General features: G+C 35.3%; 1 protein-coding gene across 1 annotated transcript; it reads right to left on the bottom strand.

Moving 5' to 3' along the window:
- Positions 1–377: 377 nt before the first annotated feature.
- Positions 378–14,812, bottom strand: ScsbetaA (Succinyl-coenzyme A synthetase beta subunit, ADP-forming). Its single transcript, XM_025306394.1, has 14 exons — positions 14,177–14,812; positions 12,915–13,174; positions 11,981–12,143; positions 10,457–10,724; positions 8,855–9,159; positions 8,649–8,768; positions 7,193–7,396; positions 5,752–5,823; positions 2,943–3,202; positions 2,672–2,834; positions 2,302–2,566; positions 1,907–2,211; positions 1,462–1,581; positions 378–1,378 (listed from the first exon to the last, which is right to left on the bottom strand). Exons 1-14 carry the CDS (start codon positions 14,219–14,221, stop codon positions 1,208–1,210), a joined length of 2,721 nt encoding a protein of 906 aa, XP_025162179.1. The 5' UTR covers positions 14,222–14,812; the 3' UTR covers positions 378–1,207.
- Positions 14,813–15,243: the final 431 nt, after the last annotated feature.

Genomic DNA, 15,243 nt, shown 5'->3' with positions numbered 1-15,243 from the left:
GAAATTTTTTATTCTATTGCTCCATGTATATATATATATATATATATATGTACATACATATATATATATACACACAAAATTTCGAGAACTTTGCGTGCCATAAAATAATTTTCCCCCATCTTTCTTCATTATGATTATAGTGCCCTACACATATAGAGAATTAAAAACGCTCGCGATATTCTTATACCAACAATGGATAATGGCTCTTTGTTTGATAGAATTTGAGCAATAATATAGATATGCGGAAAAATACATGTTTACGATAACCGATTTTGGGCAATCTCCAATCAAATTTTCTCCGGCTGAATAGTATTACTCGGATGCAACAACCCTGACGACGATCTGATCGTTCTCTGAGGATACGAAAACAAATAAAAATTATGTAAAATAATTTATGTACGTTTACACATTGCTACAAGTATATGTTACACATTGAACAGGCCTTTTCAGATTCATACATACTTTCGACGTTTGACAACTTTCAGCTGACGCGAAAGGTTTCGTCGACAAAGAACAGGCATGTACTTTCTTATTCATGTGTTTTCTGTTGGCACACGTCACAAATACGTACTTGTCCTCAGTGACTCTCGCTTTTTTTCTCTCTCTTTCTCTTTCTGTATGTGGACAGGTATTATATTACATAAGTTAATCTCTTAATACTGGATCACAGAGCCCTGTTACAGGGCAAGCAATAAATTACGTTTCTGTGAGTAACTTCGCATAATTTTGTATTACATTCGTCTCTTGTACATTTAACATATTAAAAGAAAAAGTATATATATTAGCTTGCCTGTCTTTGAAATTTTAATGTCTGACACATTTAATGTCTGACGCGATTGCTTTCGCAAACTGGAAAGCGCCTGCAGGCTCTGCACGTGTTCTTCCTCTCTCTCTCTCTCTCTCTCTCTCTCTCTCTCTCTCTCTCTCTCTCTCTCTCTCTCTCTCTCTCTCTCTCTCTCTCTCTCTGTTTCTCTTTTCCATTTCTATGAATTACACCAAAAGATTCAAAAGACAAGTTCATTCATTGGAGACATTGGCACTCTTTAAGAGCGCGCGTTATTATATATATGAAGTTAATTTTTCTGTGTGAGATGTTAAATATACTTTCAGACGTTCTTCGATTTTTCAACGTTCAAGTAAATCTTTTCTTTTTCTTTCGTAAATATTATTCTTAACAACATATCAATTACAATTGTTTGCTAGTTCCCTATGAAATTGCTGGTATCTCGAAATTTACACTGAGATTTTCGGATTGCGCTAACTTGACGATAGTAGATAGCTTCACCGCAACTCGTGCAGCCTCGTCAAGATCGTCGATCGGTACTATCTTTAAGCCTGCGTTCGCAATCAAAGCTTTGGCTTCGTCAACGTTAGTACCCTGTGAACACCAAATACATCACGTCATGTGAAATTCCAGCCGATTAAGTGGAATGTGAAATATATCGGAGATGTACTCTATACCTGTAATCTAACGACCACGGGGATCTTTAAACTTAATTCCTTAGTCGCTGCGATAATACCCTCCGCTATGACATCGCATCTCATGATGCCTCCAAAAATATTAACTAGAAGAGCGTGAACCTACACGGAAAAGAATACACGTGTATCAGAAAAACAAACAAATTACTGCGTAATGTTGATAAAATTTAAAATTTCTACAAACTCTGAAAATTAAGAGAACGAACGTCTTTTGGTAAACTTTTCTTTCTAAATTAAAGATTATTTTATATGAAGAGATAAAGATATAATTCTTTACAAGGCAAAGATATCATTATGTGATACGAGATACAAAGGTCAATCGTATATCTTGACTGAAAGTGCTAAAAAAACGCTTGCTGCATGCCTCATATTACGCAATTTCATTGTATGTTAATGAACGATACAAACAGCGATACCGTTTACTCACCCGTGGATCAGAAGTGATGATCTTAAATGCCTCTTTCACCGCAGAGGTTGATGCACCACCGCCAACGTCGAGGAAATTGGCCGGTTCGCCGCCATGCAGTTTTATGATGTCCATGGTGGCCATGGCTAAGCCAGCTCCGTTCACCATGCAGCCGATATTACCATCGAGCGCGATGTAATTCAGGTCGAATTTGGCGGCGTCGACTTCTTTCTTGTCCTCCTGAGTCCAGTCTCTCAAACTGAACAGTTCCTTCTGCCTGAACTCGGCATTGTCATCGAACCGACACTTGCAGTCCAGAGCAAAATCTATAAAAAGAAAATAGTTGCGTTCAATTCCAAAGTAATGTCAAAGGAATTGCATTTTTCTCACTGGAACTGGTACGAATTATGACTCACAGTTTCCGTTAATGTCCTCGGCGAGAGGATTTACTTCTAAGAGAAGAGCGTCTTTCTTGAGGAACATTTGGTAGAGATTCATAATTATATCAGAAATATAGTCCTTCACATTCTCGAGGCCGAGCTTGTTAGTTATACGCTCTGCTTGCTCCTTTGTAATGCCTTTATTAATGTCGATAGGTTCATACATGATGGCACCAGGGTTTGTCGCGGCAACCTCTTCGATGTTCACCCCACCTTGGCTGGACGCTATTATGACGGGACCCTGGAATTGAGAGTATGTTTGTCAGAATCATTTTTTTTTAATGTTTTACTATATACTGGGTTTCAGTATATAACGGATGACAAAATCCAAACTAAACCTGCTTACACCAAAGGCTCTTTCCATCATGACAGCAAGGTAGTACTCCTTGCGGGGGAACATACGTTGCGTCACCATCACAGCGTTGCATATCCGGCCAGCTTCGCCGGTCTGCTTAGTGATCAACAGCTTGCCCAGCATCTGACCCGCCAAAGCTTTAGCTTCTTCCGGGCTACGAATGAAGACAATAAGTGCAACGGCAATCCTCAACATAGTCGGAACTTTCCTCTATATGATATTTTTTTGCGATATAATACGATTATATACGGTCATCACTCACGTCTCACACATCTTTACTCCGCTCACGCTGGACCCCTTGAAATGTCCTTTTCCTCTGCCGCCAGCGAGGACCTGAGCTTTCAGGACGATGTCCTTCGACTGCAGGCCGGCAGCGAGTTTGGCTGCCTCGTCAGGAGTTTTGGCAACGCCGAATTTCGGAGTTGGTACGCCAGCTTCGTTGAGTAAACTGTAACTGATGTGTTCGTGTACATTCAAGTTCCTGGCCTGCTGCTTTGCTACGTTGGTCTTGCATGCTAATATCTGAAAGTTCGAGGAAGATCATACACAGTGACTATGGTGCGATAAATTAGTGGAACGATTTACTGTAACACAATTATTTCTTATTTATAATATCATTTCTATATTGTAATTATTTATATTATAATTATTAATTATAGTAAAACACCAAATTTTATTGAAGAATTATTGAAAAACTGATTGCAGGAGACGTCGCGCTGGTATCATTGCGCTGCGATTTCAACACTTTTTTCCTCGATGCATTTCGAGACGCATTTCCGACTTCTAACAGGGAGAAGTTGTCTAAAAAATACTCAAAGGCAAACTTTTCCGCTGGACGTTAATTACGTTCCGAAGCACAAGTCGTAGAAAGCGTGTAAACTTTACACGAGTATACACGGTGTACGCAATAATACCGCTGTTGAACATTCTTGCGCAATTCTTCGAGATTATATATACGGCAAAAGTTTACGTTACACACATTCATTATAGCATAGAAACCGATAATTGATTGATAATGCAGCATTCCGGTATCATATACGAGATAAATGAGTAGGTTAAAGTACGCGTGGATCATTATAAAACATGCGTCACATTTATAGAGTATGAATCTATACCCGAAGGCTAACCAGAGTGGCAATGAATTATATATTTCTATTGCACGCATCTTTTATGCACAACTTGGCAATGGCGCTTTTTTACGCAGCACGTAAGATTGCACAATAATAAACTTTAAACCTTTCGTGTCTGGTAGGACATACGTGTCCCAGAACTTAAAAAATTCATATCTCCCACAAAAATAAAGATAGCGGTTTCTTCTTGAGCTGATTTTAAAAAGGAAAAATAGGACTCTTCACATAAAAATCAACATCCTTGTTAGTTTCATCCTCCAATCTGCATATCTCATCAAATACTCGTAAAACAGAATAAAAGTAAAAAATATATATATATATGTATTCCATAAAAATTAAGATGGCAAGTTCTTCCTGGGCTCACATTTTGAAGGTCAACGTAAGGGCTATATGAAATAAAATTGCTACTTAATTTCAAAATGACGGATTCAATATGGCGGAACAAAATGTGAAATTTCTTTGAATTTGAATGAAACTCATTTTTCAGGCGTTTTTTGAGTCGCTGATAACGAATCTAAAGTCAACATTTTCAAATTCAATATAGTCATATCTAATATAGCTGACAAAATGTAAATAAACAAGGTCGACTCAATTTTATTCACATTTCGTGGAATTGTTTGAAGCACGGAATGAGACAGAGTGGAACTTTACACGCTATGCATATTGAATTCGTCATTTTTAACTTTGAAATTTTGACTACAGATTCATAATCAGCGACCCAAAAATCTCTGGAATATGAATTTTACTCGAATCCAAGAAAATTTTACATTTTGGTTCGCCATATTGGATTCGCTATTTTGAATTCTGAAATTTTGACTACAGATTCATAATCAGCGACCCTAAAACCCTTTAGTAATTATTCCTAGAAAAAAGTCAGGCCCGAAAGGATTAAACTACTAGTTTTCTTTTCAATGTCGTGGAATGGTTATCCGTACTCATTTGTAGATAAAGGATTTTTTAACAAGAGAATTCTTCCAATCGGCAGGAAGAAAAATTTATAAACGTCCGTGATGATGTCTCTAAAAATGTGATGAACCTATCAGTGAAACCCAGGAGCGACTCAAAATTTCCAGGGTACCTCACAAAAAAATGGAAAGAGATAAGGACATAGAAAATTATCTCTCATACTCCTTCGGTGCATACCCTTGGTATATCCTTGCGTAAAAATGAATTCGAGTTTTACTACTTCGTGCCATCAGCATGACGCGTGGTCGACTTTGACAACCGAGCACGTGCTCAATAGGCACGAGGCATTTCTTTCTCCCACTCTCTCTCTTTCTCTCTCTCGCTCCCTCATTTCTCCGTTCTAAAAACGAGTGACGTGAGCGAACTTTTTCGCAAGCGAAGAAAGCAACGGTCAACGTTTGCCGCGCGCGTGAATGAACGAACGAACAAAGGGATCGATCGATCGTCCATTTGTCCTCTCTACATTGTTAGCTGTTACTGCGCACTCGGATCGTCCTTCCTGAAATAGCCCGACGATCATGATTATTGACCGCGCGCGCGCGCGCTCGATCGTTTGACAAGTATTGCTCTCTCCCCCTAGGTAATTTCGTTAATCGCAATGAAACGCGGGCGGATGTTTTCATCAGGAAACGGGGACGCTGCGGGCTCGATGCGATCGACGCGGAGGGTGATTGCGTAATCGTCGGGTCGATTTTTCGTAAAAAATCGTGCGATCGGCAGAGCGCCGCTTGGCTTCGAATCGCTCGACCCTGGCGCTCAATTTAGCAGACCACTTTGCGGTCTACTATGGCGGAACGTCCTTCTTCGTTCCTCCCTCTCTCCCTCTCTTTTTCTCGTACTCGCTCCTTCTCTCCTCTCTCTCTCTCTCTCACGGGCAAGTCCTCGTCGGCCGCGAAACGCGGATGTTCTCTGCATGTTTTTCCAAGGACGTGCGAGGCGTGTAATCGACACGGACGCGAAAATCTGCTCACGTACCTTGGAGCTGTTGAAACGGCCGAAGTTCTCCGCGAACAAGATCGCCCGCGACAACATGGTGGCCATCTTTGCTTAAGCGACGGCGACGAACTGACACCAAGCGCCAGTTTCGGTCTCCGTCTCACTCGCGTTCCTACCCTGCTCTGCCGTATCCGTTTTTACCTTGACGTTTCACACGTCCGCATGCTCCCGTAACGCAAAGTTGACGCGACCTCGCGGCAACAAGCGGTACGAAGTGCGCGACTGTTGCGCGGCTCGTGAGCGCGGCACCGTTCGAATACGCGTAAAAGTTACATTATTTGGAAAAGTTTATCGCGACGTCGACTAGAGATATGCGAATCAAGAATCTTTATGTCGAATCGAATCTATGAAATTTCATTCGAACTCGAATTGAATCCAATGAAATCGAATCGAATCATTAAAAAATTTAACACGACTATTAAACATGCAAATAATGATGGAAGATTTTAATATGAAAAGAAATATTGATATTGTAATATCATCTTAAAATAAAATATGTATTTAAATATTTAAAGTAATTTATAATTAAGTTATTAATTATAAGTTAAGTTAATTACAAGTTAAGGATTCAAACATACAAGCCCAGATGGCTCGTTTTGTAGCTGATGCGCGTAAACGCTAAGTATTTGATTCGTATTCGAATCTTCGCGACTTGAAATTTTCGAATTATTCGGATCCGAATCATAGGGATTCGAATTCGAGTCGAATTGAATTACATTTGAATTACATTCGATTCGATTCAAATTCGAATAGTTCGCACATCTCTAATGTCATCCGACATCGACATGTGACCGGTGGAAATATTATTGCCTTCATCCTCTTTTCTTTCATGACTGCCAATTTTTCGTTTCGAAACGTTTATTGTTTCGCTTGGAAATTTTTTTTTTATTTTGTGGAATGTAATTCGGGATTAAAATATTGCTGGAGTGCTTTCGTCTTTCAGATGATTGCGTGTTTCAATTCTTATCACGATATTTAATTTATTCTGTTTTTATTTTTTATTTAAATGATCTTTATTATTTTAAAAATAATATTTGAAAAGCACGAATATACGAAGTTTCCTAGAATTGAAAATTAAAGACACAAACAAACATCTTTTTTTTTCTTTCACGAAACAAATCAACATATGCTCTTTTCGATAAAATTTCATTCGAAGCATCTCGCAAATTACGCATATAGTATTGTAAGGAAAAGCAAACGATGCATTTGTTTTATGTACAACAGGTATATTTAGTAGATAAATGCATAAAAATATCATTGCAACCGTTTCTGAGTAGTAGTTTCATTTCTTTTCTTTGTTTGCTACTTCCTCACCCCATGATTTTACTGTAATATATCTAAATCTAATTATGCCCAAAGAATATATTTCGTAGGCAAATGATGAACATATTTTTCGAATAATTCTCAAACGGCAGTGTCACTTTTTTTCTCTGGTGCTGTCTGTACTTGATTCCTTACCCGATGATTTTGTGATGATGTTCATATCTAAATTTAAAGACTTCGCGAGATTCATCATTAATGCTAACTTTACGGATGTTTCAGCTGCTTCGGCAAAATCATCTATGGAGAAAACCTTCAGCTTAGCGTCCGCTATCAATGCTTTAGCCTCCTTCACATTAGTACCCTGAGAAGAGATAAATTAACTTTTTCAGGGATACTGACATATGTATATATTCAGATATGTTCAAAATTTTTCCTTCTTTAATTCATACATTGCCATTAAAAATGTAATAAATATTAGAATCAAATATTTTATATATATTATGATTTTATATTTTATATACACACACAACATTATATCAAGTTTTCCAAAAGTAACAGACCCCCCCTATCTCAGAATCTATGCATTATAGGGAAAAGTGACTCCAACAAAAGTTTTAGGGTTCATAAAGTTCTGTTTTCTTGTGACCTCAAATTTGATCTTGACCTTGACCTTGAAGGTCATTTGAAGATTAACTTACGTTTTTTAAATGGGAACCTTTATTTTTTATTACACTATTTTTTTCTATCAATTAATTTGAACAACTCTTGTTTAAAACATTTTTTTATTTGCCTAATATTTTTTTAGGTATTTGAGGAAAACTTTTTCAATATTTAACTTACGATATCTCGCTATTTGTCGGAAGAAAAAGTGGTACTAGACTTTTCTGTTCTATTTAATCACAAGAATATATTGTTATAATAGCGTCCTGACTTTTGTTAACTTGCTGATTTTTGGAAATTTCAAAATCATCAAATTAACCAAATTCAGGGCGCTATTATAACAATATATTCTTGTGATTAAATAGAACAGAAAAGTCTAGTACCACTTTTTCTTCCGACAAATAGCGAGATATCATAAATTAAATATTGAAAAAGTTATCAAGTTTTCCTCAAATATCTCAAAAAATATTAGGTAAATAGAAAAATGTTTCAGACAAAAGTTGTTCAAATTAATTGCTTGAAAAAGATGATGTAATAAAAAGTTGGGGTATTCATTTAAGATTTTTATGTTGATCTTGACTGGATTTTTCAATGTTATCCCAAGGTCAAATTCCAAGGTCAAATAGCGTCATAGATCCCTTGAAGCCCTACAGCTTTTGTCTGAAATATTTTTCTCTAAAATTTTGCGTTAACGAAAAAATCGGGTGACCCGGGTGGTCTGAAACACCCGGTATATCTATGTATGTCATATATGTATAAACGTAAAATATCAAATTCTACAAAAAAAAGAAACATTTTTAATTTTTTTATTAAAAGAAAAATAACTCGTTATGTGACTGATGTTATATTTGTCACTTTAAAATTAAATCAGTTTCTTAACTTAAAGGAATTCATTCTTGAAGAGATAATAGCGTTATAGTGTCATAATAATCAGTAGATAAGAAAGCGATTACCTGTAATCGTACGACCACAGGTGTCTTCAAATCTAACTGTTTAAAAGCATTGATAATTCCTTGAGCTATTATATCGCATCTCATAATGCCACCAAAGATATTGACTAGAATAGCTTCCACCTGGGAGACAATTGTCAGTATTAGTCTATTATATCTGACACTTAATCTGTGCATTATCGAGTGTCATAAATGAGTAATATAATTACATTTTCACCCGCAGACAATATCTTGAAACCTTCCGTTACAGTTTCGATTGTAGCGGTGCCGCCAACGTCCAAAAAATTAGCTGGCATACCGCCGTAAAATTTTATAATGTCCATTGTGGCCATAGCAAGACCAGCTCCGTTCACCAAGCAGCCGATATTTCCATCCAAAGTAATGTAATTCAAGTTGTGCTTCTCCGCCTCCACTTCATTCGGATCCATCTGGGTCGTGTCCTTAAATGCGAATAATTCCTTCTGTCGGAAATCGGCACTGTCATCAAAGTTGCATTTACAATCCAGAGCGTAATCTGTGAAAATTAAATATACAATTATTATATAAATACAACAATAAGAAAACAATTATATGTTAAAACGATTATAAATATTATATGTACAGGGTCTGCCAAAAGTTCCGGAACGGTTAATTATTTCAAAAAAATAATGATTGTTTAAAACAATGTTTGAAACAAAAATTGTAGGGCTTAAAAAAGCTATCAGATATTGATATTGTTTGACTTTGGAATGATCTTGAGAAACGTTATCAAGGTCGACATAAAAATGTTAAATGGAAACTCCAATTTATTATACCATCTTTTTCCACCAATTAATTTGAACAACTTTTGTCTGAAACATTTTTTTATTTGCCTAATATTTTTTGAGATATTTAAGGATAACTTGGTAACTTTTCCAATATTTGAATATTTCAATATTTAACTTACGCTATCTCGCTAACTGTTTGTCAAGATAAAAAAATGATAAGAGACTTTTCTATTATATATTGGTACAATATATAATACAATAATGTACAATAATTATTTGTTGTTAATTTTTGTTAATTTATCAATCTTTCGAAATTTCAAAATCATCAAATTAACAAAAGTCAGGGCGCTATTGTAATAATATATTCTTAAAACCAAGTAGAATAGAAAAGTCTAGTACTATTTTTTTATCCCGACAAATAGTTAGCGAGATATCGTAAATTAAATATTAAAAAAGTTATCCTTAAATATCTCAAAAAATATTAGGCAAATAAAAAAATGTTTCAGACAAAAGTTGTTCAAATTAATTGGTGGAAAAAGATGGTGCAATAAAAAATTGGAATTTCCATTTAAGATTTTTATGTCAACCTTGATAACGTTTCTCAAGGTCATTTCAAGGTCAAACAAGTATCAATAACTGGTAGTTTTTTTTAAGCCCTACAACTTTTATTTCAAACATTGTTTTAAACAATCATTATTTTTTGAAATAATTAACCGTTCCGGAACTTTTGGCAGACTCTGTATATATACATATTTATTTATTTAATGGATTAATTATAATAGACAAATAAAAATTAAACCAAATTAATTTTAACAAATTAATTGCTAATAGATTAATCAATGAAATTATTTTACAAATATAATAATCATTACTTGTCACATTTGTCATCAGTTACATTAAAATGTGATTAGTTAAATTTCATTAAAGATGTAACAAATTTAAATTAAAAGTACTTACAGATATGATGTAAAGAAATTATATTTGATTAAGAAACCGAGATTTTCCTTACAAGTTTCTAGCGTGCCTTCTTATTCGCACTTTTTATGTCTGTTTATTTGCACTTACATTGGCCGCAAATATCTTCAACGAATGGATTGATCTCGAGAAGCAATGCGTCCTTCTCGATGAACAATTCATAAAGATTACAGGCGATAATCGACGCGATCTCCTTGCTCTGTCCTGTCAATCCTAGCTTATTGCCAACGCTATCCGCTTGCTCGGCTGTTAAACCTTTCCTCATGTCAATTGGTATATACGATATAGCTTCAGGATTCGTAGCAGCGATTTCCTCGATGTTCACACCGCCTTGCTTAGAAACGATCAACACGGGTCCCTTGGAAGGATATAAGTAGCAATTAATTAATTAATTAGAATGATATCATTTGTGATGAGATTGACATCCCAGGAAAAATGAATTATGTATAAATTTTACATGTGGATATATATATTAATTCTTTTACATATAATTATATATAATCATTTCTGTTTAGGATTGTGTCATTCCGAAATATTCGTATATTCTAACATTTTTATAAGTTCTAATTTCTGTATATTGAAATCTAGAGGATATACAGACATTGTGACTTTTTATTAAGATATAAGAGAATATAAGATATAAATATATATCTCGAAATCTTATTAGTTGAATGTACGAGGGTAGTACCAGAAGTACTTGACCTGACGTATAAATAGCGGTTGTTGTTTGAAAAGAATGCCTATGGTAGAAAGTACCAACCTTATAAAACTTAAGTTTGAAGTTTGACGACGTTACGTTGTTTAGTGTTTATTTGGCAGCCATCAATAGTGAACGCTCTCAGTGAATTTGTAAACATGGAAAAAATTGGTCATCGTTATGTGATACAATACTTTCATTTGATAGGCCTCAGTCCAACCCATATCAAAGCGGAGCTAGATTCTACTCTGGGAGAGTCTGCTCCTTCGTTTACAACAGTAAAATATTGGGTGGCAGAGTTTAAACGAGGCCGTATGAGCTGCCAAGACGAACATCGCAGTGGTCGACCAAATGAGGTGACCACGCCAGAAACGGTAAAGAAAATCCACAAAATGGTATTGGATGACCGTCGACTAAAAGTGTGCGAGTTAGCAGACATGGTAGGCATTTCAAAAAGTGCTGTACATCGCATATTGACTGAAAATTTGGACATGAGAAAGCTGTGCGCAAGATGAGTGCCGCGATTGGAACAAAAACAACGTCGTGAGGATGTTTCAATCGAGTGTTCGGCGAAGTTTCGCAGCAATAAAGCCGAGTTTTTGCGTCAATTCATAACCATGGATGAAAAAACACGGGTCCATCATTTCACACCTGAGACGAAGGAACAGTCAAAACAATGGACCAAGGTGACTTGATGGCTATTATGAGGAGCTCGACGATTCCCACTATAAAGAGGGTATCGAAGCTATTGAACATCGCTGGGAAAAGTGTATTGAGCTAAAAGGAGACTATGTAGAGAAATAAAGATATTTTTTCTCAAATTTTTTGTGTTTTCTTTGTTAGGTTAGATACTTCTGGGACTATCCTCGTATGTCAGTATTGCGTCAGAAATAAATGGTGCATGCAGTGATACGTACGTCGAAGGTACGTTCTAACATCATCGCAAGATAATATTCCTTACGCGGAAACATGCGCGTCGTTATCATCACAGAGTTACATATCTTTCCAGCTGCACCCGTCTGCTTCGTCACCAAAACTTTGCCGATCATGTTATTTGCCAACTTCTTCGCCTGTTCAGGCCTGCAAAAAAACGAAATATTATCGTTTGATCTTTTAGCACTTCCTACTATATTTCGCAATAAGATGACACTGATGAGGCAATAAATTATAAATTATTTCTTCATCATTATTATCATTAAAATCATTTTTGTAGAGAATATTTTGCAAAACACTTTTATATTAAGCTTTTGTATTAAGAGAAAAAGTATTTATAGAGATCTAAAATATTTATTCAGCGAATGTTAATACTTATACTATATTAATAAACATATTTTTACACTAACATAATACTCTTTACGTGAGAAAATACACATTTTTCTTAAATCGTAATTTTGCATGTAAATGATTGTTCATTTTATTAAAAACAAAATAATTTAGTAAGATAAAGTTTAAATAAATATAAGTAATATGTTATTAGGGCCCATTGAATAAATATTTTATCCCTTTTAAGTATTTTTATTTTTTCAGCGATTTTATATGTAAACTCAGTTATTTTAAAAGGCAGAACAGAAAATTATGACATCAAAATGATATCAAAATGACGAAAAAATGACCGAATTATGATGAAAAAAGCGAGTTTTTTCTCATCACTTTAATACATCATGGGTGTCTTCATATTGTTTTCCACAAAAGATTTATCGATTCCTCTTATAGGTGTTCAAAAAAATATTTAGGAGACGTACTTTTAATTGTTTTAAAATGCGCATCTATGATTTGTTATACAACTTGATAATGTGTCACCAATATATTTATATCTTCGCAATCCGTGAAGTAATTTATGATTAAACTTACGTTTCGCACATCATAACACCGCTGATGTCAGTGCCTCGAAATCTCCCCATTCCTCTACCTCCAGCGAGAACCTGGGCCTTTAGTACGATGTCCTTGGTCTTGAAATCCTTGGCCAAAGCGGCGGTTTCGTCGGGTGTCTTGGCTACTTCGAAAGATGGAGTAGGGATTCCGGCTGTCTTCAATAAGGTATATGCGACATGCTCGTGCACTTCCAAATTACGCACCATTTGTTTGATAACTGATGCTTTGTGCGATAATACCTGCGTGTGCGAAAAGTGTCTTGTCATACTTTATAAATTGTACACGTTCATAAAAGAATTACACAATTTTATATAATATATAATAAATATAGTTTATAAATATATTAAAATTTTAATATACAGAGTGTCTTAAAAATACCGGAACCCCTGGCTAACTTTGTAGGATCAAGTTCTCATGAAAAACTTTAAATACAATAGTTGTAGAAAATCGAGTAACGGACTTGATGGTGACCTTGAATTTGACCTTGGCCATGACCTTCAAGGTCATTTGGAGGTCAACTTGCGTTTTTTAAATGAGAACCCTTATTTTGATAATTTTGAAATTTCCAAAAATCAGTAAGTTAACAAAAGTCAGGGCGCTATTGTAACAATATATTTTTGAGACTAAATAAAGCAAGAAAGTCTAGTACCTTTTTGTCTTCCGACAAATAGTTAGCGAGATATTGTAAGTTAAATATTGAAAAAGTTATCAAGTTTTCCTCAAATATCTAAAAAAATATTAGGCAAATGAAAAAATGTTTTAGACAAAAGTTGTTCAAATTAATAGAAAAAACAGTGTAATAAAAAATAAGGGTTCCCATTTAAAAAACGCAAGTTGACCTCCAAATTACCTTGAAGATCATGGCCAAGGTCAAATTCAAGGTCACCATCAAGTTTGTTACTCGATTTTTTACAACTTTTGTATTTAAAGTTTTTTATGAGAACTTGATCCTGCAAAGTTATTCGGGATTTCGGTATTTTTAAGACACCTTGTATTAAAAATTTTAATATATATTTTAATGTATTAAAATATTTATAAATATATTAAATGGTACTATATTATTTAATATATCAAATAGCGTACACAACACATACGAACAACAGCAACAACAGCATGCAAATTTTTGCTTGTTAATATTACATATTAAATAATATAGTAAATATATTTCATGTGAACACAAAAATTTGTGCAAGAAGATCCATATATTTCACACACGCAGGACATAAAATTACATTTTTTACCTGTTTGTTTATCTTTCTCGCACATACTCTCACTAGAAATGACATTATAAACACAATAACAGTTAGCAGTGACAGCTCATCAAATTTCTTTGTATGGGCTGCTTACACGTACACAAACACAGAAACGAGACACGCGCGTTACTTCCTCTATAAAATTATCAAAACTCTGACATATTGTTCACACAGTTAGGCGTCTCTTCCTCTCTGTCCTTGCAAATATCCGCATTGTGCAAAAATTTCAATTCATTCACACTTCATGAGACTTGAAAGGATACACTCGGAGGATACACTTCGGGTGTATTCATGTGTGCAACATATGGATGTAGCGAACAGAGTAAGCAATGAACGCAGATTACGCTCGCTTCTTGTTTTATTTTAACGGTGATAAGAGCACCGATTCACAGCGTGCGCACGATGATTAGTATCCGGACGATACTTCAATCTACTGCACGTTTGTTTTTGTCGTGTTGAAAATATCCTCATTGTTCGGATATGTTTCTGCAATTGCGTTGTATTCAGCAGCCTTTGTTGAGAGCTGCCGCTTGCGTGAAATTATTCAAAGCGAGCAAATATTTCGTTTGCAATTTATATCGAGTGGAAAACAGACAATGTTTGTTCTTCTTCTCTTCTTTTCGCTTGTAGAGTTTCTTGAAACTGTGCAAACACTGTAGGATTTAAAACACTCCCAGCACTCAATCGTAAAAACCGTTTCCCGTAAAATGTTTAAAAACTCTGGAACTATGATATACATTTTTAACATAACGTAATGTCAATCCGCTTGATTTGACTTTCTCGGTCTCGGAAGTGTTCTCAAGAAGGAAGGAAGGAGATGATTCTGGATTTTTTACAATCGGACATATAAGTTGACATTTTGGATTGATTTTTATACCACTATCTCTTGTTGAGATTATTGAAGTGTTCTCTGTTGAAATCTCTACACCAGTCCACTTCGTTCACCAATCAATCAATCTAATGTGTACTTAATACAGGTCGCTCCCCTCTTCCTGAAGTAAAGTGAAATGTTTCATGGAACGTTGGAAATATAAGTCTATAAAGGACGCAGCATT

The sequence above is a fragment of the Harpegnathos saltator genome, unplaced genomic scaffold (genome assembly GCF_003227715.2).
Source record: "Harpegnathos saltator strain DR-91 unplaced genomic scaffold, Hsal_v8.6 scaffold779, whole genome shotgun sequence".
NCBI lineage: Eukaryota > Metazoa > Arthropoda > Insecta > Hymenoptera > Formicidae > Harpegnathos > Harpegnathos saltator.
Note: the sequence above shows the minus strand (reverse complement) of the source record. Positions and strands in the feature narration are given on the sequence as shown.